Source organism: Miscanthus floridulus, chromosome 17 (assembly GCF_019320115.1).
Source record: "Miscanthus floridulus cultivar M001 chromosome 17, ASM1932011v1, whole genome shotgun sequence".
Lineage (NCBI taxonomy): Eukaryota > Viridiplantae > Streptophyta > Magnoliopsida > Poales > Poaceae > Miscanthus > Miscanthus floridulus.
In genome coordinates, this window is record NC_089596.1 from 63687815 (window position 1) to 63707633 (window position 19819).

General features: G+C 45.5%; 1 protein-coding gene and 2 pseudogenes across 1 annotated transcript; all 3 read left to right on the top strand.

The window, feature by feature from the left end:
- The window catches only part of LOC136515709 (preprotein translocase subunit SCY2, chloroplastic-like), a 28122-nt pseudogene extending 20978 nt beyond the window's left edge, over positions 1–7144 (top strand).
- Positions 6804–9938, top strand: LOC136517133 (probable E3 ubiquitin-protein ligase LUL3; annotated as a pseudogene).
- Positions 9939–15959: 6021 nt separating this feature from the next.
- On the top strand, positions 15960–19819 carry LOC136518047 (uncharacterized). The gene is made up of 2 exons (XM_066511701.1): positions 15960–16563; positions 19025–19819. The coding sequence occupies exons 1-2, from the start codon at positions 16411–16413 to the stop codon at positions 19352–19354; spliced, it is 483 nt and encodes a 160-aa protein (XP_066367798.1). The 5' UTR covers positions 15960–16410; the 3' UTR covers positions 19355–19819.

Consider the following 19819-nt stretch of genomic DNA (forward strand, 5'->3'; position numbering starts at 1 on the left):
AAAACCTCACTCTTTTACATACTCGAGGTGGTATTGTCACCAATCACCAAAAAGGGGGAGATTGAAAGCATCTAGGCTCCTAGTTGGGTTTCGGTGATTAATGACAATACAAGATTACTATGACTAACGTGTGTTTTGCAGATGCAATTAAGTTAGGTCATGGTAATGGAGATCAATTGGGCAATCAAGGTTGTCATGCCCCTACGATAGAAATCGTTTCGGTTTTCAAAGGATGGATGACAAGGTTAAGGATGACTAGTTCTAAGTGTCGATTGGAGTTGGAGTGACACTTATAGTTTAGGACTTTGTTTTTCCTTTGGTCGTACTATTAAGGGGGGTATGGACGGGTAGCTTGACCTAGGTGAGTCTAGTGAGTTAGGTGTGGTGCACACTTGTTAAAACTAGCTCTAGGTAGCTCCTATAAATGCCTAAGATCCTTTGGAGCAAACTTCATTCACATATGATCGAGAGTTGGAAGTGAATGGAGGGTCAAATGCTGATCGGACGTTGGCCCCGGTGCGACCGGACGCTGGCCGCAGGGTCCGGTCAGTTCATTTGATCAACAGACTGCGTTCGGTACGACCGGACGCTGGAGAGGTCAAGTGACCGAACGCTGAAAGGCAGCGTCCGGTCGACTCCAGTAAGGTTCCAGAGAAGGGAATCTGCGACCGGACGCGTCCGGTCAGTACTGACCGGACCCTGAGGGTTCAGCGTCCGGTCGAGTCCAGTAAGGTTCCAGTAAGGGTTTAATGCGACCGGACACATCCAGTCAGTGGTGACCGGACCCTGCCAGCGTCCAGTCAACACATTTTTACTAGTTCGCGAGTTGAACTGACCGGAGCGTCCGGTCAATACGACCGGAGCGTCCGATCACCCCGCAGAAGCTCATAACGGTTCATTTTTCAGGCTGCCTTATAAATAGAAGCTCCACTCATATGTGGAGTCACTTTTGCTCATTCCAACAGCTGAGAAACACGTTTGTGAGTGCCAAGAAGAGCAAGGTCCTAGTGAGGTGATTGAGATTTGAGAATCCAAGAGAGTAGCCTCGTTAGTGAATCAAGAGTAGTCAAGTGTGCATCCATCTTCTCATTAGGCTTCGCGTGGTCAAGTGAGAGTTCGTGCTTCTTACTCTTGGTGATCGCCATCACCTAGACGGCTTGGTGGTGATTTGGAGCTTGGTGATCACCCGGCGGAGCTTGTGGGTGACCCAACTCAAGTTGTGAGCGGCTTTGGGTGATTCGCCGCAACGGAGTGTCGAAGAATCAACCCGTAGAGAGCACTTGATCCTTGCGCGGATCAAGGGGGAGCTACACCCTTGCGCGGGTGCTCCAACGAGGACTAGTGGGGAGTGGCGACTCTCCGATACCTCAGCAAAACATCGTCGCGTTCCTCTCTCTCCATTTACTTTGAGCATTTACTTTGAGTATTTACTTTGAGCAATTCAATACTTGTCTTTACATTCATAGAATTGCCATGCTAGAGTAAGTTTGGAACATAGGTTGCAAGTCCGTTGTGCGTTAGTTTGATAGAAACACTTTTCTAGGCACAAGGGGTTAATTGGACTATCCGTAGGATTTGATTATTGCAAGAAAATTTAGAATTAGCCCAATTCACCCCCCCCCCCTCTTGGGCATCTTGATCCTTTCACATTGTATTAAAGAGAAAGGGTGGTCCTCAACAGGTTCCTCACTCATACGGGGACCAAATATGTGTGAGGCAATTACACAGACTCAAAGCTCTTGCGCATAGCAACACACACGACTCAACCTAGCTCAACTGCCCTAGATTGCAATAGAAAGCCCTAGCCCCTACAGTCTCTTCGCACCAGCCATGCACCATAAGCCGTGCTCATCCAAGTTCACACAAAATCGTGTTAACCGAAGGAGAAGCCCCTTAAAACACACAAGCATTTCTATGTTTCCAAATAATCCAGGCGCCAAGAATAATTAGAGTGTCCACTCCTTTTCTGTGCTCCTTTTTAACTTTTCTCATCGTCTTGCGCCACCAATCTACAAAGCTTGTGTGTTCAATTGTTCATTGTTTCTTCTATATTTTTATTTGCAGGACATGGTTCATCTTTGATTATTTGTGTTGGAATTTTGACTGGTTACACAGATACACTACACAAGTTGATAACTCAGTTTTCAGGTTAGCTCTCTGAAGTTGAGCTTGTCAACTTTCTGTAATGCCTTTTTAATATGACTTCGTTTGGTGTTCATTTGTCTTGCCTTGTTTCTTTTTGTAAGTGTTCTGGAACAAGTTTTCAGGGAATTATCCTGAAACCACTCTGACATACCTTCAGCTTTGGCCTGTACCCTCTTTATGTGCACGTTGGGAGTTTTAGTTTCTGTCATTTTCTTTGAAACAGGGAATTTTTCCTATTGTTGGCCTTGCATCTTGGGAGTAGCTGGAATTTTTATGATTCTCACCATGGGGGCTGTGCTGGTGACTGAAGGATGCAGGAAGATAAAACTTCAGTACTACGGATTTAAATTAGCTTCTGGTGCAGGATAGAATTCTTTTTTTTTTCTTTTGTGATTTATTTTTATATATGTTATCCGTACGAATAGTTTTACACTTTACTGTTTCGCCTTTCTTTGAATTTGCAAATGACCTTTAGGTAACAGTAGAACACATTAGTATTTCACTGGTTATATATAATTTAATGTTAAACTGTTTCTTATTCTTTGTACTGCATTTTTTTCAGATAAAATTAAATACTTGAGCCATTTCACCGTTCTTTTGTAGGAATGAAAGCACCCCAGTTACAGAGGTTGAGCCATATATCCCCTTCAACATCAATCCGACCGGAATGCAGCCCTTGCTTACAACCTCATACTTGCTAGCTTTTCCAAGCATCATGGCCAGGTAAACCATAGTGTATTTCATTTCTGTCTTTTCACTTCCCCTAACATTGTAATGTGGAATATCTGCAGTATTTTTGCCTCACCCTTCTGGGAAAACTTGAGGGAAGTTTTGAATCCAAAGACTTCAACTGGTGGTAGTCCCTGGGTTTATTACTCGACATATGCTTTTCTCGTCTCGTCTTCAATATTTTTGATATTGTAAGTTCGTGTGGTGGGCTTTGGACAAACATAAAGTCCCAACGAAGTACGTCGGGCTCATTAAGGACATGTACAACAATGTTGTGACTAGTGTTCGAACAAGTGATGGAGACACGGATGACTTCCCGATTAGGATAGGACTACATCAAAGGTCAGCTTTGAGCCCTTATCTGTTTGCCTTAGTGATGGATGAGGTCACAAGGAACATACAAGGGAACATCCCTTGGTGTATGCTTTTCGCGGACGATGTAGTGCTAGTTGATGAAAGCCAGACATGAGTGAATCAGAAACTGAAGTTATGGCGGGTGACTTTGGAGTCCAAAGGTTTTAGACTCAGTAGAACTAAAACTGAGTATATGAGATGTGACTTTGGCACTACTACTCGGGAGGAGGAAGATATTAGTTTGGAAGGTTAAGTAGTGCCTAGGAACGATGATATACATGATAGATTAGGGGTAGTACCAATTGAAGAAAAGCTTGTCCAACACCGGTTGAGATGGTTTGGACATGTACAACGGAAACCTCCAGAGGCACCGGTGCGTAGTGGAATCCTAAGCCATGATAGTAACGTGAAGAGAGACAGAGGAAGACCGAAGTTGACTTGGGTAGAGGCAATAAAAGGAGACTTGAAAGAATGAAATATATCCAAAGACTTAGCCTTATATAGGAGTGTTTGGAAAACAGCTATTGACGTGCATGAACCTTGATTGCTTCTGTTGGGTTTTAACTCTAGCATACCCCAACTTGTTTGGGACTTAAATGCTTTGTTGTTGTTGTAAGTTCGTGTTGCATCTTAATAACCATAAAGGGCGTACCCAGTGCAGCGGGGTTTAGGGAAGGGTGTCAGTGGCAAGCCTTACCCTCGCTTGTGCAATGCGAGGAGACCACGACTCAAACCCGGGACCTTCCGATCACAGGCGGTAAGACTCTACCGCTTGCACCAGACCTGCCCTTCCTCTCATCTTAATAACCATGTATACTTAAAAACTTCTGATGTCTGCAAAATTACTTCTTGCTTCTAATATCTTCCACTTCACCAGTGGTTTACAAATTTTACATCTTATCTATCTACATGCTTTTGCTAATCTCGCATTTCAGTAGCATGTGACAGCAAATTCTTATTTCACTGTTGCTTGGGATTTGAATATTCCCTTAGTTCCATTGACGTTCTACTTTCTGTATGTATTATTGTATTTAATGGCTACATCCTTCCAGATATATTTTCCCTAGTTCTCCATAAGCAATATCAGCATGCTCAAGGAATACCACCGGTTCACAAAGATTTAGCTTACATGTTTAATTTTAAGATACTTTCTTTCTCAGATAAAAAAACTGTAAACTATATTAACTTGTGATTAAGGTTTTTTAATCACTTATGGTTGCCTGTTATCTGTATGACTAGTGTAATTGTGGAACCAAGTATAACTGGCATATATGGAACACTGCAGGACAATGCACATGGCATAAATTATAATGACCTCAGTCCTATAGTGTCATAGAACTCAAGTTCTTAATATTTTCAGCAACTGAGTCAGTTTATTGGGATGCATGCTTATTTGCACATATTTTATCTGCGAAACTTTGGTTCCAGGCTAACTTACCCAAAGAGATATCTGATTACCTGAATAAGATGAGTGCGAGGGTACCAAGGATAAAGCCTGGAAGAGCAACAGTAGACTACCTTACAAAGATACAAACATCAACGCGTTTCTGGGGTAGGTGTCCTTGAAGAAAGTTTACCGCATTGTCAAATTTTTTTATGATTTATCCTTCTTCTGCACTTTGTGCCTTTTTTTCTAAGCAAAAAATAATAATCTCTTACATCCAGGAGGTCTACTGCTAAGCTTGCTTGCAACTTCCTCTTTATTGCTTGACCGATATCTTAGGCAAATAAATGAAGGGTTTTCAATAGGGTTCACATCAGTCTTGATTATTGTGAGTACATCTCAGGCACACTCTTAATGTAACTTGTTACCGTGAAAATTAGTTGTTGAACTGCAGCTATTATGCCATCTTCATCAGCCTTTTTGTCTATGGGAACTGATTCCAAAATTCTGAATGATCCATACGTGACCATGTGGCTTCAATTCTAATGCCTTTATAGAAGAATTTGAAATCCATGGTTTTCCATATTTTTGTTTCATAATGTGAAGTTGCATTAGCACTAAAAAAACTGGAATCTATTCACTTAGACATTTAAGACTAAGTTTGGATTTGATAATTATCCACAAGTTCTACATGTATTTAGTATAGTAATGAATTATATGAAAAATAATGATTTCAGGTGGGCTCAATTATTGAGCTTAGAAGATCATAGTACAATGTGATGTCCAGCACTGAGCAAAGTTCTGAGAAGATATGCAGCCTGTTCGTTTGGGCTGTGGCTTGTCATAAATGATCGTAAATTTTCCAGCCGAAATAGTATTTTTCTCTCACATAAATCAGCCAGCAGTACTTCTTCACGAACCAACAACGATACGAACCAGCCAACCGAACAAACTGATGGTGCTTAAGAGTATGTAAGCACCTAAGCGGATACGTTGGTGATGATGGCACCATCCACTAGGTACTTTAACTTTTCTGCCAAGGTTTATCAATATTTGAGATAAACATAGTTTCCACTTTGGTCTTTTATAAAGAGCATGAATTGGAAATTTTTATGGGGTTACAGCTCGTGGTGTTGCAAGCTCGATTGGCCCCGGCACTTGGCAGTTGGCGCTATAGCACGCTATGATGAGAAGCTTACCACACAAACTTGATGGAAGCAACATGACTTTATTGACAGAGTGAACTGAGGAAACAACAAACATGTCCAGCAAAGCAAGGAACATGGTTTACGTTGGGTGCTTCGCTTTTGTGTATTTGTGCACCGTCGGGAGTTATTGCAAGTGATAAAAAATCTTCGATATCTTAATCGCCATGCTGGATCACATAGCTAATCTGTTGGGATCTGTCCACCGTTCAAATGCTCCGAAAGGAAGGACCTCTGGATAAGTCTTCCTTTTTTTTTTTGTTTGGGTGTGAACACATTGGCCCTGTTTGCCTGAACTCCTTCCGCAGTATTTTTTAATGAACGAATAATGTTTTTCTGATTTGTTGTTGGACGGACTGTAGTTGAATGCTGGTGTACGTCTCGGATTGAGTCGGTCTCGACAAAGAGACACCTTTCTCTCTCTCTATATATATATATATTGAGAGCAGGCATGGCCTGTTTTTAAGAAACAAACTACATTGAAGTTCATTTTTGTTGTGCCTGTGAATGGCCAAAATCTCACTTTCATGCACAACTTTGATCGGATGGAGATTGCTTCCTTTTATGCGGGTGTTTAGTTAACGTCTCCGTTCACTTCGCTGAAAAAACAAACCGAAATACTGTTCCGACTGATTTATTGTGAAAAAAAACACTCTAAAAAGTATAGATTATAAAAGAAACGAACAGACAATGGTATACGGCTTAACAGTCGAGGAAGCACATTCATGTCGTCTTCGTTTAACACTACAAGTGATTCCTATTGCAGATCGTGAGATCGAACATCGTATGCCAGTATCGCCCAACTTGGCTAATGACTAGTTGGGGTTCGGGGGCCTGAACATTTAAGGCAAACCGTGTCGAACGAACGACTGCCATCGTTGCTGCTACAGCATTTTCAGGTCGTGGACTACAACATTGTCAGCCCCGTCCCGTCGTTACACTTACCTCGCCAAAATCCTACGTGTGGGCACCGCGTGTCCACTGTCCACAGCACGCACCCGTCGACGGTTCCAACTTCCAAGCACCCTCCTGTCCTCGCCATCAACGACGCAACAACGCCGTCGTTGCCGCGGCCGCGCGCCGAGCGGAGCAGCCGCTTTGGCTCACCCCCTCCGCAGTCGTCGCGGCCACCGTCAGGTAACAGCCAACGCGCAACCTTGTGGGAAACGCACCCGGAAACACCGCAGAGCAGCCGTGAAAGTCAATCCGCGCCCTGCCCGTCCTGCCTTCCCCTTCAGCTCGCCCGTCGCGTCAGTCAGACGACTCCACCGCCCGCGACGACGCGCTCCTCCGCCTGCCTGCCTGCCCCCGCGACGCGCCCAAGTAAACCCCCGCCCCCGGCGCAAGCGTGAGTCGAATCTCCGGGCCCCGCTTGCTTTCCCTCCTCGCGTGCTCGGCGACTACTCGGCGCCGCGCAGGGCTCCATGGGCGCGTCCTCCAGCCGCCGCCGCCGGGACGACTACTACCCGCCGCCGCACCACTACTCCTCCTACCCGCCCCCGCCACCGCCGCCGCACCACCACCACCACCAACACCCGCCGCCTCCACCTCCACCGCCGCACCACCGTCCTCCCCCTCCGCCGCCGCCCTCCTCGTACTACTACCACCCGCACCCGCCGCCCCCGCACGCGTACCACGGCTCGTGGCACCCCGCGCCCGCGCCGCCGCCGCAGCCGCAGCCGCCCGCGCTGACGGGGCCTCCGCCCGAGTTCGTGGAGCACCAGCAGGCGCAGAAGGTGAAGAACTACGTCAATCTGCACAAGGACACCATCAGGGTCGTGCCCGACGACGCTGACCCCGAGCGCCGCCTCGTCGCCTTCACTTTCGACGCGATAACCGACGGCAGGTGAGGTCGGGTTATGCTGGTGTTGCTATTGTGTCTTAAAACACTGTAATGTAATGGTAACGGTAGTGTTTGATTTATTTGGCCGACCTAAATTATGTGGCTACTGCCTGCTGGAATTTGAGATTTATAATTTGCTTCATGTAGGTGGCTAATGATTAATAGAACTTGGCCAGTTATTGTTTTTAGACCAAAGCTCATCACCTACCCTTCTTAGAAAGTCCAGTAGTAAGATTGGCGATCCAGCAGCTTGGAAATAGAATACCAACAGTGGAGCTATGTGAAGAGGGATATGCTTTCATTTAGCAAATTCTAGCTGGTTCATTACAATTGCTGACTTATTGTTTTCTATAATGCTTCAAGCTCGTAGATCAGTAATTGTTTTCCACTTCCGTAATAAAGAAGCAGATGAATAGTTAAGTATGACTAGAGTAGAACTCTCAGAAGTTTAATGGCTTACCCAGAATGCTATGCACATTTGCACGTGACAACCCAGCTAAGGATTAATAATGGGAAGAACAAGAATAGTTTAAATTTTCTTTTCTTTTCTTCCTCAGGTAGTCAGGTTTATCATATGTTTGTTATTCCTAGCTTAAAATTTTTTGCAATCTGAACTACAAATCACACGACTTCATGTTCAAACACAGTAACCACCACATTTTTGTTTATAATATTACTGCAACCAGTGCTCAAAATCCTGTTGTTACTGCTAGGCAGGTTTTTTAGTTAGATTGTTGAAATTTTGATAGAAAAATCAAATTTGCCATTGGACATGTAGCTGGTTGGCTACCAGCTCCTAGCAATTGTTTAGGAGACTACTGACAAATGTTTCTTTAGAAAAATCACACATCATTTCCCTTTCAAACTAGTGCAGCATGGATGAAACCTTTTGCAATTCTTAAAAAAATGGCATTTTACTAGAAAATTCCAAGGGATCAAGGGCTCAAGTGCTCAACAATGTCCACCTACTTACCTAGATAGTAGATGCTATAAATAGCTATATTTAAAGAGTATCCATGCTTCTTACTAGCTCTAGCTGCTGAGCACGAAGTTGCAGCCGTCAGGTACTGCGTAAAATCGTTTACGTTTACTTTTTGTAGTCCTAATTAGCTCAACCAGTTGTGCTTAAAGCCTAAACTTTTAGGCAGAAGGGGCATGTGGCAGCAGCTGAAAATTTTGCCATGCATGCAACACCAGTCTCCATTTTCTTTTTGAGGAAGCAACTTCAATCTCCATTGCCAGTATGCCTGCCTAGTCATGCTAGTTGCCATCCAAAACGACTTAGTTGTCATTTTCTTTTAGGTTGTCGAGGACTTTCTTTGACTGTCTAGCGCAGCAACCCCCCCTAAACTTGGCGGTTTGCAGCTGTGTGTAGCTGCCTAGTCATCCTAGACATTGCTATCCTATTATTATGAGTGTTTAGTTACCATTTAACATCAGTTGACACTTGAACTTGTCCATATCTTTTGCAGTGTGACTATATATTACTTTGCCAAGGAAGGAAAGGATTGTAGTTTTTCTTCAATATACCCAGAATTACAGACGCCAACAAAGATACCCTTCGAGAAAGGGTTGGCCCAAAGGTTTATCCAGCCCTCTGGGTCTGGTGTTGACTTGGGATTCTTTTCTCTGGATGAGCTTTCAAGTTCGTCAGGGGAAGTGTTCCCACTTGTTGTTTATGCAGAAGCATATCCATCTCCAGAGGAAGGTGGCCCGTCAGTAAACTCCACTCGCGCACAGATTACTCTTGCTGTTTTGGAGAAGCATAACAACGACCTTCAAGTTAAAGTTGTGAAGCAAATCTTGTGGATTGATGGCAGTGAGGTATGAGCTACAGGAAATTTTTGGTATGGTCAACTCCACTGAATCAGATGTTGCCGATGCTGATGCTGATGACACGGGGAAGGAATGTGTTATCTGCTTGACAGAACCAAGAGACACTGCTGTTATGCCTTGTAGACATTTGGTAAGTACATGATTTGCTGTATGTGCCTTTTATCTTCTAGATCTAGCTTTTGTTACCTTAGGTTTTGTCTGATTGTTCCTTTCTTATCCAGTGTTTATGCAGTGAATGTGCAAAAACTCTACGATTTCAGACAAATAAATGCCCAATATGCAGACAGCCTGTTGAAAAACTAATGGAGATCAAAGTTAGAAGTGCTGAGCCATAATGGAGAGTTTGCTGGTATCATTGCTGCTGCACTATGTTATGTAATTGCCCATAATCCTGTAACAACATCGATCTTGAAGTGTATAGTTCTGTTGATGGTTGTGAACTTGTGATGACGTGGTCTAGGAAATGAACTGTGAAGACCTTCATTTGGCATTTGATCGCTCTTGTTATAGTACTCCCTCCGTCCCAAAAGAGTATCGTTTTTGCTATGAACATGGACAAACATTTGTCAAGATTCATAGCAAAAACGACACTCTTTTTGGGACAGGAGGGAGTATATTAGAACACTGCATCTGAAAACTACCTTGTCATAGTTTTGTGCCTTGACAAAGCTAATTTTACATGTTTTTTTACCCTGGTCAATTGTCATCTTTATGCTTTGCTTGACATAGACTTGCCTTTCCATGTTCCATGCCCGTCGTTGTCCTTCACATTTTACTTGTACTGTGATGTTGCAATTTCTTTCGTTTTCAGGGAAGTATCTCGGTGATGTTTCTGGCCAATGTATCTGGTAGTAAATCCTAGTAGTTGCATGATAGTTCTGTGAGCATAACAAAGCGTGTTTTTCCACATTTATTACTGTAACATTTTGTGTACTGCTTATATATCAACCAGGGTACAACTCAATTGACATGTGGTTGACCATCTATCTGGAATCTGGAGTTAAAGTGGTACTGCTGTGTTTCATGGTAAATTTGAACAAAAAGCATTGGTGTGTAAAGTCAAATTGTGTTTAGGTCATCTGCTGCGCTGAAAGGTGTGTAAAGTTCACTAGTGCTCCACTGCTCCTGAACCCAGCTTAGATATCGTTTGATCCTTCCATTGACCTGTTGCATCTGTACACAATTTTTGTAATGAACTTGATAGTTGATAGGCTATGTGCCATCTAGACAACTACAGTAGTTGATGTTTTGTGTGCAGTAAGTAGCCCCACCCACCCCTGATACGTACTAAAAAAATATGAATGAAACTGGTGGTCTGCTCCCATAGCCCAGCAGTCTGTTCGTTTGGCTGTGGCTTGTCGTAAACGATCGTAAATTTTACAGCCTGGAACAGTATTTTTCTCTCACACAAACCAGCCAGCAGTACTTCTTTACGAACCAGCAACGATACGAAATAGCCAACCGAACAGGCTGCAGATTCTTGTGGTATAAGCTTTTTGAAGATAAAGAACATGCAAGATCCACTTGGAGTTATCATTTAATGTGCCATACATATTTACCCTGGATCATATTACTTTGTCGTAAAGTTTTGCCTATCTCTTTGTGAAGTACTCCCTCCGTCCCTTAAAAAAATACAATTCTGAAATAGTATCATGTTTTAGTATATCACCTTTGACCATAGATAAAAAAGTATAGATATTTATAATCGGCCCGTTTGCTGGTTGGTTTCTGGGCTGATAAGCCCGGCTGGTGCTGGTTTGTTGTGAGAGGAAAAACACTGTTAGCTGGCTGATAAGCCCTGGCTGAAATCAACAAGCGAATAGGCTGAATATAAAATAAATATACTAAAACTGACTATATGAGATGTGACTTGGGCACTACTACTCGGGAGGAGTAAGATATTAGTTTAGGAAGGTCAAGTAGTGCATAGGAAGGATACCTTTTGATATTTAGGATCAATGCTACAGAGAGACGGGGATATTGATGAAGATGTTAGCCATAGAATCAAAGCAGGGTGGATGAAGTAGCGCCAAGCATCTGGTGTCCTATGTGACAAAAGGGTACCACAGAAGTTAAAAGGCAAGTTTTATAGAACGGCGATTAGACCTGCTATGTTGTATGGTGCAGAATGTTGGCCTATGAAAAGGCGACATGTTCAACAGATAAGTGTTGCGGAAATACGTATGTTGCGTTGGATTTGCGGTCATACAAGAAGGGATCGAGTTCAGAACGATGATATACGTGATAGATCAGGGGTACCTCCAATTGAAGAAAAGCTTGTCCAACACCGGTTGAGACATGTCCAACGGAGATCCTCCAGAGGCACCGATAGCGTAGTGGAATCCTAAGCCAGGATGGTAACGTGAAGAGAAGTAGAAGGAAGACCGAAGTTGATTTGGGTAGAGGCAATAAAAGAATATTTGAAAGAATAGGAATATACCCAAAGACTTAGCCTTAGATATGAGTGCTTGGAAAACAGCTATTCACGTGCCTGAACTTTGATTGCTTCTACTGGGTTTCAACTCTAGCCTATCCCAACTTGTTTGGAACTTAAAGGCTTTGTTGTTGTTGTTGTTGTTGTTGTTGTTGATAAAATAAATATCATTAGATTAATCACGAAATGTATTTTCATAATAAATTAATTTGGAGTTATAAATGTGAATATTATTTACTAAAAACTTGATCAAATATGAAGCACTTGAAGTAGGCCCGCAACCCTATAGTTGCATTCTTTTAGGGACAGAGGTACTACAACGGATGTTGATTTTTTTTTTTTGGATCATTCAGTGAATCAAAACCAAAGTTTCGGTGTAAGCATATAACTAGTTCAGTACCACCAAAGTTTTGGCATAATTAATGTTCTTTTTCATTATATTTCCGTGTCTACGTGGAAAACCGAAATTGCATGATTATAACTCAATCGTCCCAACATCTTTATTCCTAGCTTCGTTTGTCTCTGCTTTTCCATTTGCTGGACATTGAAGTTTGAATAGTGAGCTGATATGGTGCGTGGGAGGCAGCTTCGTCATGCTGACGTGTTACCGTATCGACTGGGCCTGTTCGGCTGGTATTAAAGCTAGCTGATTTGTTGTGAGAGAAAAATACTTGTAGATTCTAGCTGATAAGCCGGCTGATAAGTTTCGTCGCTGTATGTGCCATTTGAATAGCACCGTCCATCTTTATAAGCCGCTTGTACAGTGTTATGAGATAAGCAGATTGTTTGAATGTAATCTCTCCGTCAAAGAAAAAAAATACAATTCTCGTTTTTTATAAATCAAATGATTTAAACTTTGACCAAAACTATACAAAAAATACTAATCTTTTATAATACAAAATAAGTACCTTAGATTAATTATGAAATATATTTTTATAATAAACTTATTTAGAGCATAAATTTTAGTACTATTTACTATAAATTTGAGTTTATTTGACTAACATGATCTTATAATTATATATTTTTTTTGGATGGAGGAAGTATCGAAAACCAAAAAAGGTTACAATGGTGGGTCAGCTTGTACCAACCCTACTTGTGTCCCTTTGGGAAACATGTATAAAGGAACTTGTTTAAATTTTTTTCACAGATTCAAAAGACACGGTAACACACGGCCAAGCATAATTCAACCTTGGAATAAGTATTTAGACTGTTGGCATGTATTATTATTAGAAAGTACTAAACGAAAAGACATCTCCTCGTACATCGGTTTTAAGAGAGCGACTTGGAATGTATTTAGATTGTTGACACAGACTATTAGTGTATAAAATGAAAAGTCATCTTCTCGTGCTTCTGTTTGGTATAGTTTATAATCCGTTTATGATCAAAATAAACTGAAATCATCAACTAAATGACATGTTTTTTAGCTTATTCCAGACGCATTTATTCCTACTACTATTATTTATACTAAAAAGTACAAAGTGAATCAAACTAGTTCATTTTGATTGCGTTTTTACTTTATTTGTGCAGTTTAACTGGGAAGCATTTTCTAGATAAGCAAACAGGGCCTAAGAAAGGGTATTATCTGCAGACGGTGTAGCATGCATCCTGCATCCGTAGCTTTGGTACGGGAAATACGACATCCGCAGTGCGCACAAAAAAGCACGTCATTTTCAGGAAACTCTGAACTCTCCGTTGGCACACAAAAAATTGCACATTCCTCGGCAAGGCAACGTTTTGAAATGAAATTCTGCGCTGCCGACCACCGGACCGACGATGTGGCGCCCGACGAAACGCTGAGGAACACCACGAACCGCACCGGATAGCTGGAGCAGCATCCAGCAGCGGATGGGGCGCAGCACGGACGTGCGCTCGTCACTCGGCAGCACGCACCTGTCACCCCGTCACTGACAGCTCTTCTTGTTAGTAGACGACACCGGCGATCCGTACGCGGAGCGGAACGCATGTTACCGCTCTGATGTGCTGACGGCTGGCTCCCCGTCGCCGTCGCCGTCGCCGGTCACGGTCAAGTAGCTAGCCGCGCAGCCATCCTGCATTCCTGCTACTTGTACCTCGTCGGCACCCGCCCGCCGCAGCGGCTGCCCGTATACAACGAGCGGCCCCCGGCGCGCGTTGGCTGTCCAACCAGCGAGCGAGCGCGCGCGCAGCCACACAACCGCCCGCTCGCTGGTCGAAGTGGTCCCTGGCTGGCTGGTGAAGCGGGTGGTGGCCTGCTACGGGGAATGCGCCCCCAGCTCCACATCGGATGCTGACCTCCCCAGCGGGTCGACGTGGAGCGCGCGGCGCCTCTGCCTGTGCCTGCCCCCGGCTCGCTCCAGTTTTTACTCACCCGCCTATCGGAATCCATCCCGTTACGGATAGGAGCGACCAAACCAAGCCAACCGATCCGAGCGCGGTGATGGCAACCACTGTGGCGGGAGCCCGTGAGGACGACAGGTGCCCGGTGAATTTCCAGCGATTCTGGCCTAAGATTCGTCGTGTGCCTCGGGTCCTAGCGGTGATTCCATTCCATGTACTCCCTCCGTATAGTAAAGCACAGTATCATAATTTTATATTTAAGTTCGATTAATTATAGATAAAAAATTATTAATACTTATGATATAAAATAAATATTATTAGAATAACTATAAAATGTATTTTTATAATAAATTATTTTAGAACCATAAATGTGAATAGTATTTACTAGAAATTTAATTAAACGTAAACTACTTTTGCTACCCTGCCACATGTATTCGTATTCTTAGCTGGACCGAGGGAGTAGCCATTTAGGGCCCGTTTGGCTAGGCTCCCGCGGGCTCTGGCTCCTGCACTGTAGCGTCCTGTCGGCCGCTCACGAGCTAATATGTGCCAACGGGAGCCGGAGCCAGAAAAACGAGTTTCTCCGGCTCCGGTGGTGTCAGTGAAAGAGAAAAGGAGAAGAGAGAAAAACGGCTCCAGTGAACAGTGTAGCATTCTGTCGACCGCCTATAAATCGATAGATGAATAGTGTGGGAGCCGGAGCTGCCGGAGCCTAACCAAACGGGGCCTTAGGATGGACAGGCACCAATAATTAGCACCACCTCGGCTACCAACCAGTGCATCGATCGAGCCCGCTCAGTACCACCAGTACTTGCTGGACGTGACACGGCGCCTTTTTGTTTCGCAACAGTTGATTGTGTCAGTGCGCGGGTTGGCCTACGAGAACATGCCGCTGATGTCTGATGAGGAATAGAACAACGAATATGTTCGTCTCGCTGATAAGTGCACTGAAACTGTTAGTTTATTTATTGTGAAAAGAAAAATATTATTATTAACTTAAAAAAGTACGGTTTATAAGCTAACCAAGAGAACGAAGGGTCCCATTCCTCCCAGGCGGAGGAGGAAGGACCGCGAGCGGCAGGCGGTGCCCGATCTGGACACCTCCGTGAGGCCACCCTGGCGCTAGCGGCCATCGCCCATCGCTCATCGGGCCATGTGGGCAGCGGAGATCCCGGGCCCCGATCGCGGGTTCCACGACGGCTGGCTGCCTCTGCCTGGGGTTCGCTTCGGTGGCCGACTCCGCGCCGGAGCAGCCTCATCCGCTTTTTTTTCACCTGATCTGCTCGAGCTCGGCAGGGGATAATGCCGGACCCAGCCAGACCACCCACCCCGTCCCTCTCCCTTGGAGAGGACATCCATGGCGAGTCGTTAATGCCATGCACTCATGCCGGTGTAGTGTGTACGCGCCGGCGCGCATATGGTTTGCTTCCCAGCGAAGGTTGCTGCTAGTACTAATCGAAATGGTCATCATGCGATCCCATTCCGGTCATGCTCTGATGCTCATGCGTAGCATAATGCCCCCTCCAGCGGCCAAAGATCAGACGACAGACAACGAGCGGTTGCGGTTCACACTCGTCTGATCCGAGCAACCGGCCTACTATCAGCCATGTCGGGCCGCATATAGGGGCTCAGTCGTAGCAACTAGCAACCGCAACTGCGAGAAGCTCTCTGGGCACAACTCAACTCTCACTCCACTTCTCACAACACATGAACACAGGGAACAAAAAAGCTATTATCTGACATGTGGGGCCTCGTCCCGTGGCGGGGATGAGGGCGCGCACTGACTGGACTGGACTGCGGCGAGAACGGAGCGGATTGCGAACATGTGCAGGGACCGCGCCGCGCCGCGCCCCCCACATTCGTGGGGCCCATGACATTTCCGGGCAGGGATTGGGCCAGCTGCTCTGCCGGGCCCCACCCCCAGCCCCCTCAAACTGATGACACGGGCCTCGCTGTTAAAGCGCCGGCCCCTTCGTCCGAGCGCAGCGCCAGCCAGAGGCCAGCCGCCGCGACATAACGCAAAGCCCTCTCTCCTCTCTGCCCGTCTCCTCCATTGCCGCCGCGCGCAGCTCTCCGAGCTCGCTCGCAGCCGCGGCAGTCAGCGCAGCACAGCACAGCTTCGGGGCCTGAGCAGCTAGCGTCAGGAAGGAAGAAGAAGACCAAGATGGAGGTGGAGACGATGATGGAGGACGACGTGTTCTTCGCCGAGCTCAGCAAGCGGATATCGCTGCTCATCACCGACGACGACGAGGGCGGCGCGGACTTGGCCGCCGCCGCGCAGTTCATCCCCGCCTCCGCCGCCGCCGCGCCCCTCCCGGTGAGCCTCGATCAGTTCCCTCCCCTCCTCGTCATCTCCTTCAATCAAGCATGTGCATGCACGTGTGCTCGTCAGAGTGGGTGGGTCAGGCCCAGGCGAAGCCATAGCTTTCTGTTGCCTGCGATCTCGGTAGGTGGTTGGCTGTTGCAACTTGAAAACCAGCTGAAATCAAACCCCAGCACATGGCTGCAATTGCACACAACCTCACCAAACGGCGTGGCCGTTCGTTCCGCTCACCCAATCCAAAGCGGAGCAAGAACAACTCAGTCCATCAAGGAGAAGTAGAAGAAGAGGGCGTCTCGATCATGCTGGTCTAGTTGCGCAGTGTCCAACTAGTTGTAGGGGCCTCGGAGTAATTAGTACTGTAGCATCCGAACACCACGCGTACCTGGAGTATCGAGTATCTACAGGACACTTGCGCATGTGCATACGCGCAGGATTTTAGGAGGATAAGCATTAAAGGCAGGCAGCGTACGGAACTAGAGCTACTCGCCGATACTCCCAATAAGTGCAGCTGTATCTTTCGTAAATGGTAGTAAGCAGTGGTCGTTTGAATTAGCGAGAGATTATAGTATTGAACACCTATTTGTGGGAAATTGACCATTTTGGAGGTACTAGTACAAATGCTGCCGCCAAACTCTGCTGCCCGCCACCGCCCACCAGCCTCAGCAAACCTATTTGGAAGAGGACCCAGCTGAAAAATCGTATAGAAAATCCAGGGACTGACGTGGTGTTTAAATTCAGGCTCTAAAGTATAGAGATATCATATCAGGTGTCACATGAAGGTGTCGTATAGGGTGTTCGGATATTAATAAAAAAACAAATTACATAATCTGCCGGTAATCTACGAGACAAATTTATTAAGTCTAATTAATCCATCATTAGCATATGTTGACTGTAGCACAACATTGTCAAATCATGACCTAGTTAGACTTAAAAATTTGTCTCGTAAATTGATCACAATCCGTACAATTAGTTATTTTTTTAGTCTATATTTAATACTCTATGCATGTGTCACACATCTGACATGATAAAGAGGCAGATAGGAAGTAAACTTTAGGGACAGCGGCGGATCCAGAAAATATTTTAGGGGGGCTGAACAACACTGCTGCTCGATCTTAAGTCTCAGTCCCCCTACACTATAGAAATTTGTCTAAAAATTCATAGGAGCTCCACAGAAGGTTCCACTGTTCCGATATAGATAGGGGGGCTTGAGCCCCCCGCCCCATCGTTGGATCCGCCCCTGTTTAGGGAGAGGATCTAACAAGGCCTTAAATCTGGAGAGAATCTTCCGGTTCATCTGAAATTCCGGCGTCGGCCGTATTATATGTAGTCATGGGTAGCACATAGTTCTGGCAGTGGAGTACAGTAGCAGTACCATGCTGTCTACTACTAATACATACTCCTACCGATCGATGAGTTGATCACACTTAGTCAATGACACCAGTACAGTAGATGGATTGGAACAGCTAATTTTGTGCGAGGCGTGAGCTAGCCCGACCAGGCGGGCCTCAGCACCCAGGCCCGTGACGTGCACAGGCGAGTGTCCGGTTGGTATGGATTATTTACTGTTCATGATGACAGTTCATGTTGAAAAATAATGTTCATGCTGAAATATTGTGAGAGAAAAGCACTGCTTCCGGCTAAAAAAATAAGCCGAACCAGCCGAACAGCCGAACACAGCCGGCGCACCCTGCTTGATTATATGCATGCTCCCTGTCCCCGTACGCACACGGCTATTAATTGTAGTACTATACTAGGAGTATTAATTAGCGTGGCTCCTAAGCACTCGACTAACAAGTTAACTAACTACACTCGATCGTTGTCATCACTACCCTACCTACATGATTGCCAAGACCAACCACTTGCGGACGTGGCTCCAAAACTTTTTATTAGTAGTAGTATACCCTTGCAATGCAACGATAATTGATCCACGCGTATTAGCGTATTTGCATGGCATGGCAACATGGGATCCGTCGTCGTCGAGTCAAGTGGCGATGGATGTTGCTTCGAGGCTTGGGGCAACCTTTATTAGCATTGCTTGCACACAACACCTCATCATGCCATGCATCATGCATGCGACCCGTGCCGGGCGTCGCTGTTGCTAGCTAGCAGCAGTACTATCATGATGAACGAACGGTGTTGTTGTTTAATTAATCCTCTCCGATCCGGCCGGGCAGCTCGATCGATCTGTGACAAGATCCGGTGCCCAAATCTTTGCATGCACGCAAGTGGTCACCAGTCATGTTCCCGCCCGGCTACTGATGCTATCTACGAGTAGTTGATACAGCTATCGGCCACGATCGATTTCCATTGTTTTTTCATTTCATAGATTTTTATAAATAAAACTTTGCCATGATCGCATCACATCATGTGCGACGGTGCGAGGCCTCGACACGAACCGCCAGCTAATTAGATTGGCTCTTCTCTAACCAAAAAAAGAAAAAAAATCTGCATGCAGGGGTTCGCATCATCGCGCGGCGCCCATGTGCCGTCGCAGCAGCAGGATTGGGGCGCGTCGTCGTTGCTGGCGCCACCGGCCTACGCGTTGTACCACCACGGCGCCAGCTACGGCGGGGCGGCGGCGGCGTGGCAGCAGCTGCAGCAGTGCGGCAGCAAGGGCACCGGCGTGTTCATCCCGCGGTCCACGCCCGGGTCCGCGCACCCCAAGAAGAAGGGCAAGAACAGGGGCGCCGCCGCTGCCGCCAAGGCCGCCGCCCGCCGCGCGGGCGGCGCAGGCAGCCGGGCCGCCAGTCAAGAAGCGCGTCTGATTTCGACTTCTCGACCGTGAATGAACCAGAAAAAAAAAAGGGAAAAATGAGGGCAAAAAAAGCACTACTACTAACTCCAGATGCAGTGCAACAACGTAACGAAGTGCTCGCCGGAATCAGCTGGATTAGCTTAATCTGTTTAATTAATTAATTAATTCTCAGTATTATTACTGCTGTTATTCTTATATATGGTAAATAATAAAACCATTGCGACTCCCCTGGGTTAAAAATGTATAATGTGAGCCCCAGGGGAGGACTGTGGGCTGCTGAGGCACCACCACACGAATAATCTGTGTGTGTATAGTAAGCTAGTGGTTGGTGGTGCCGCAGTTTTCTTCTTGGCTGAGTCAATTTATTAATTATTTTTTGTATTTTCCTTTCTTTCTTCCCCCATTTTTTTGTAAGATGAAGAAATGAATTATGCGATTGGTGTACTACTACTACTAGTGCAGTGCTAAAGAGAGTGGAAATGTCAAATTGTGCAA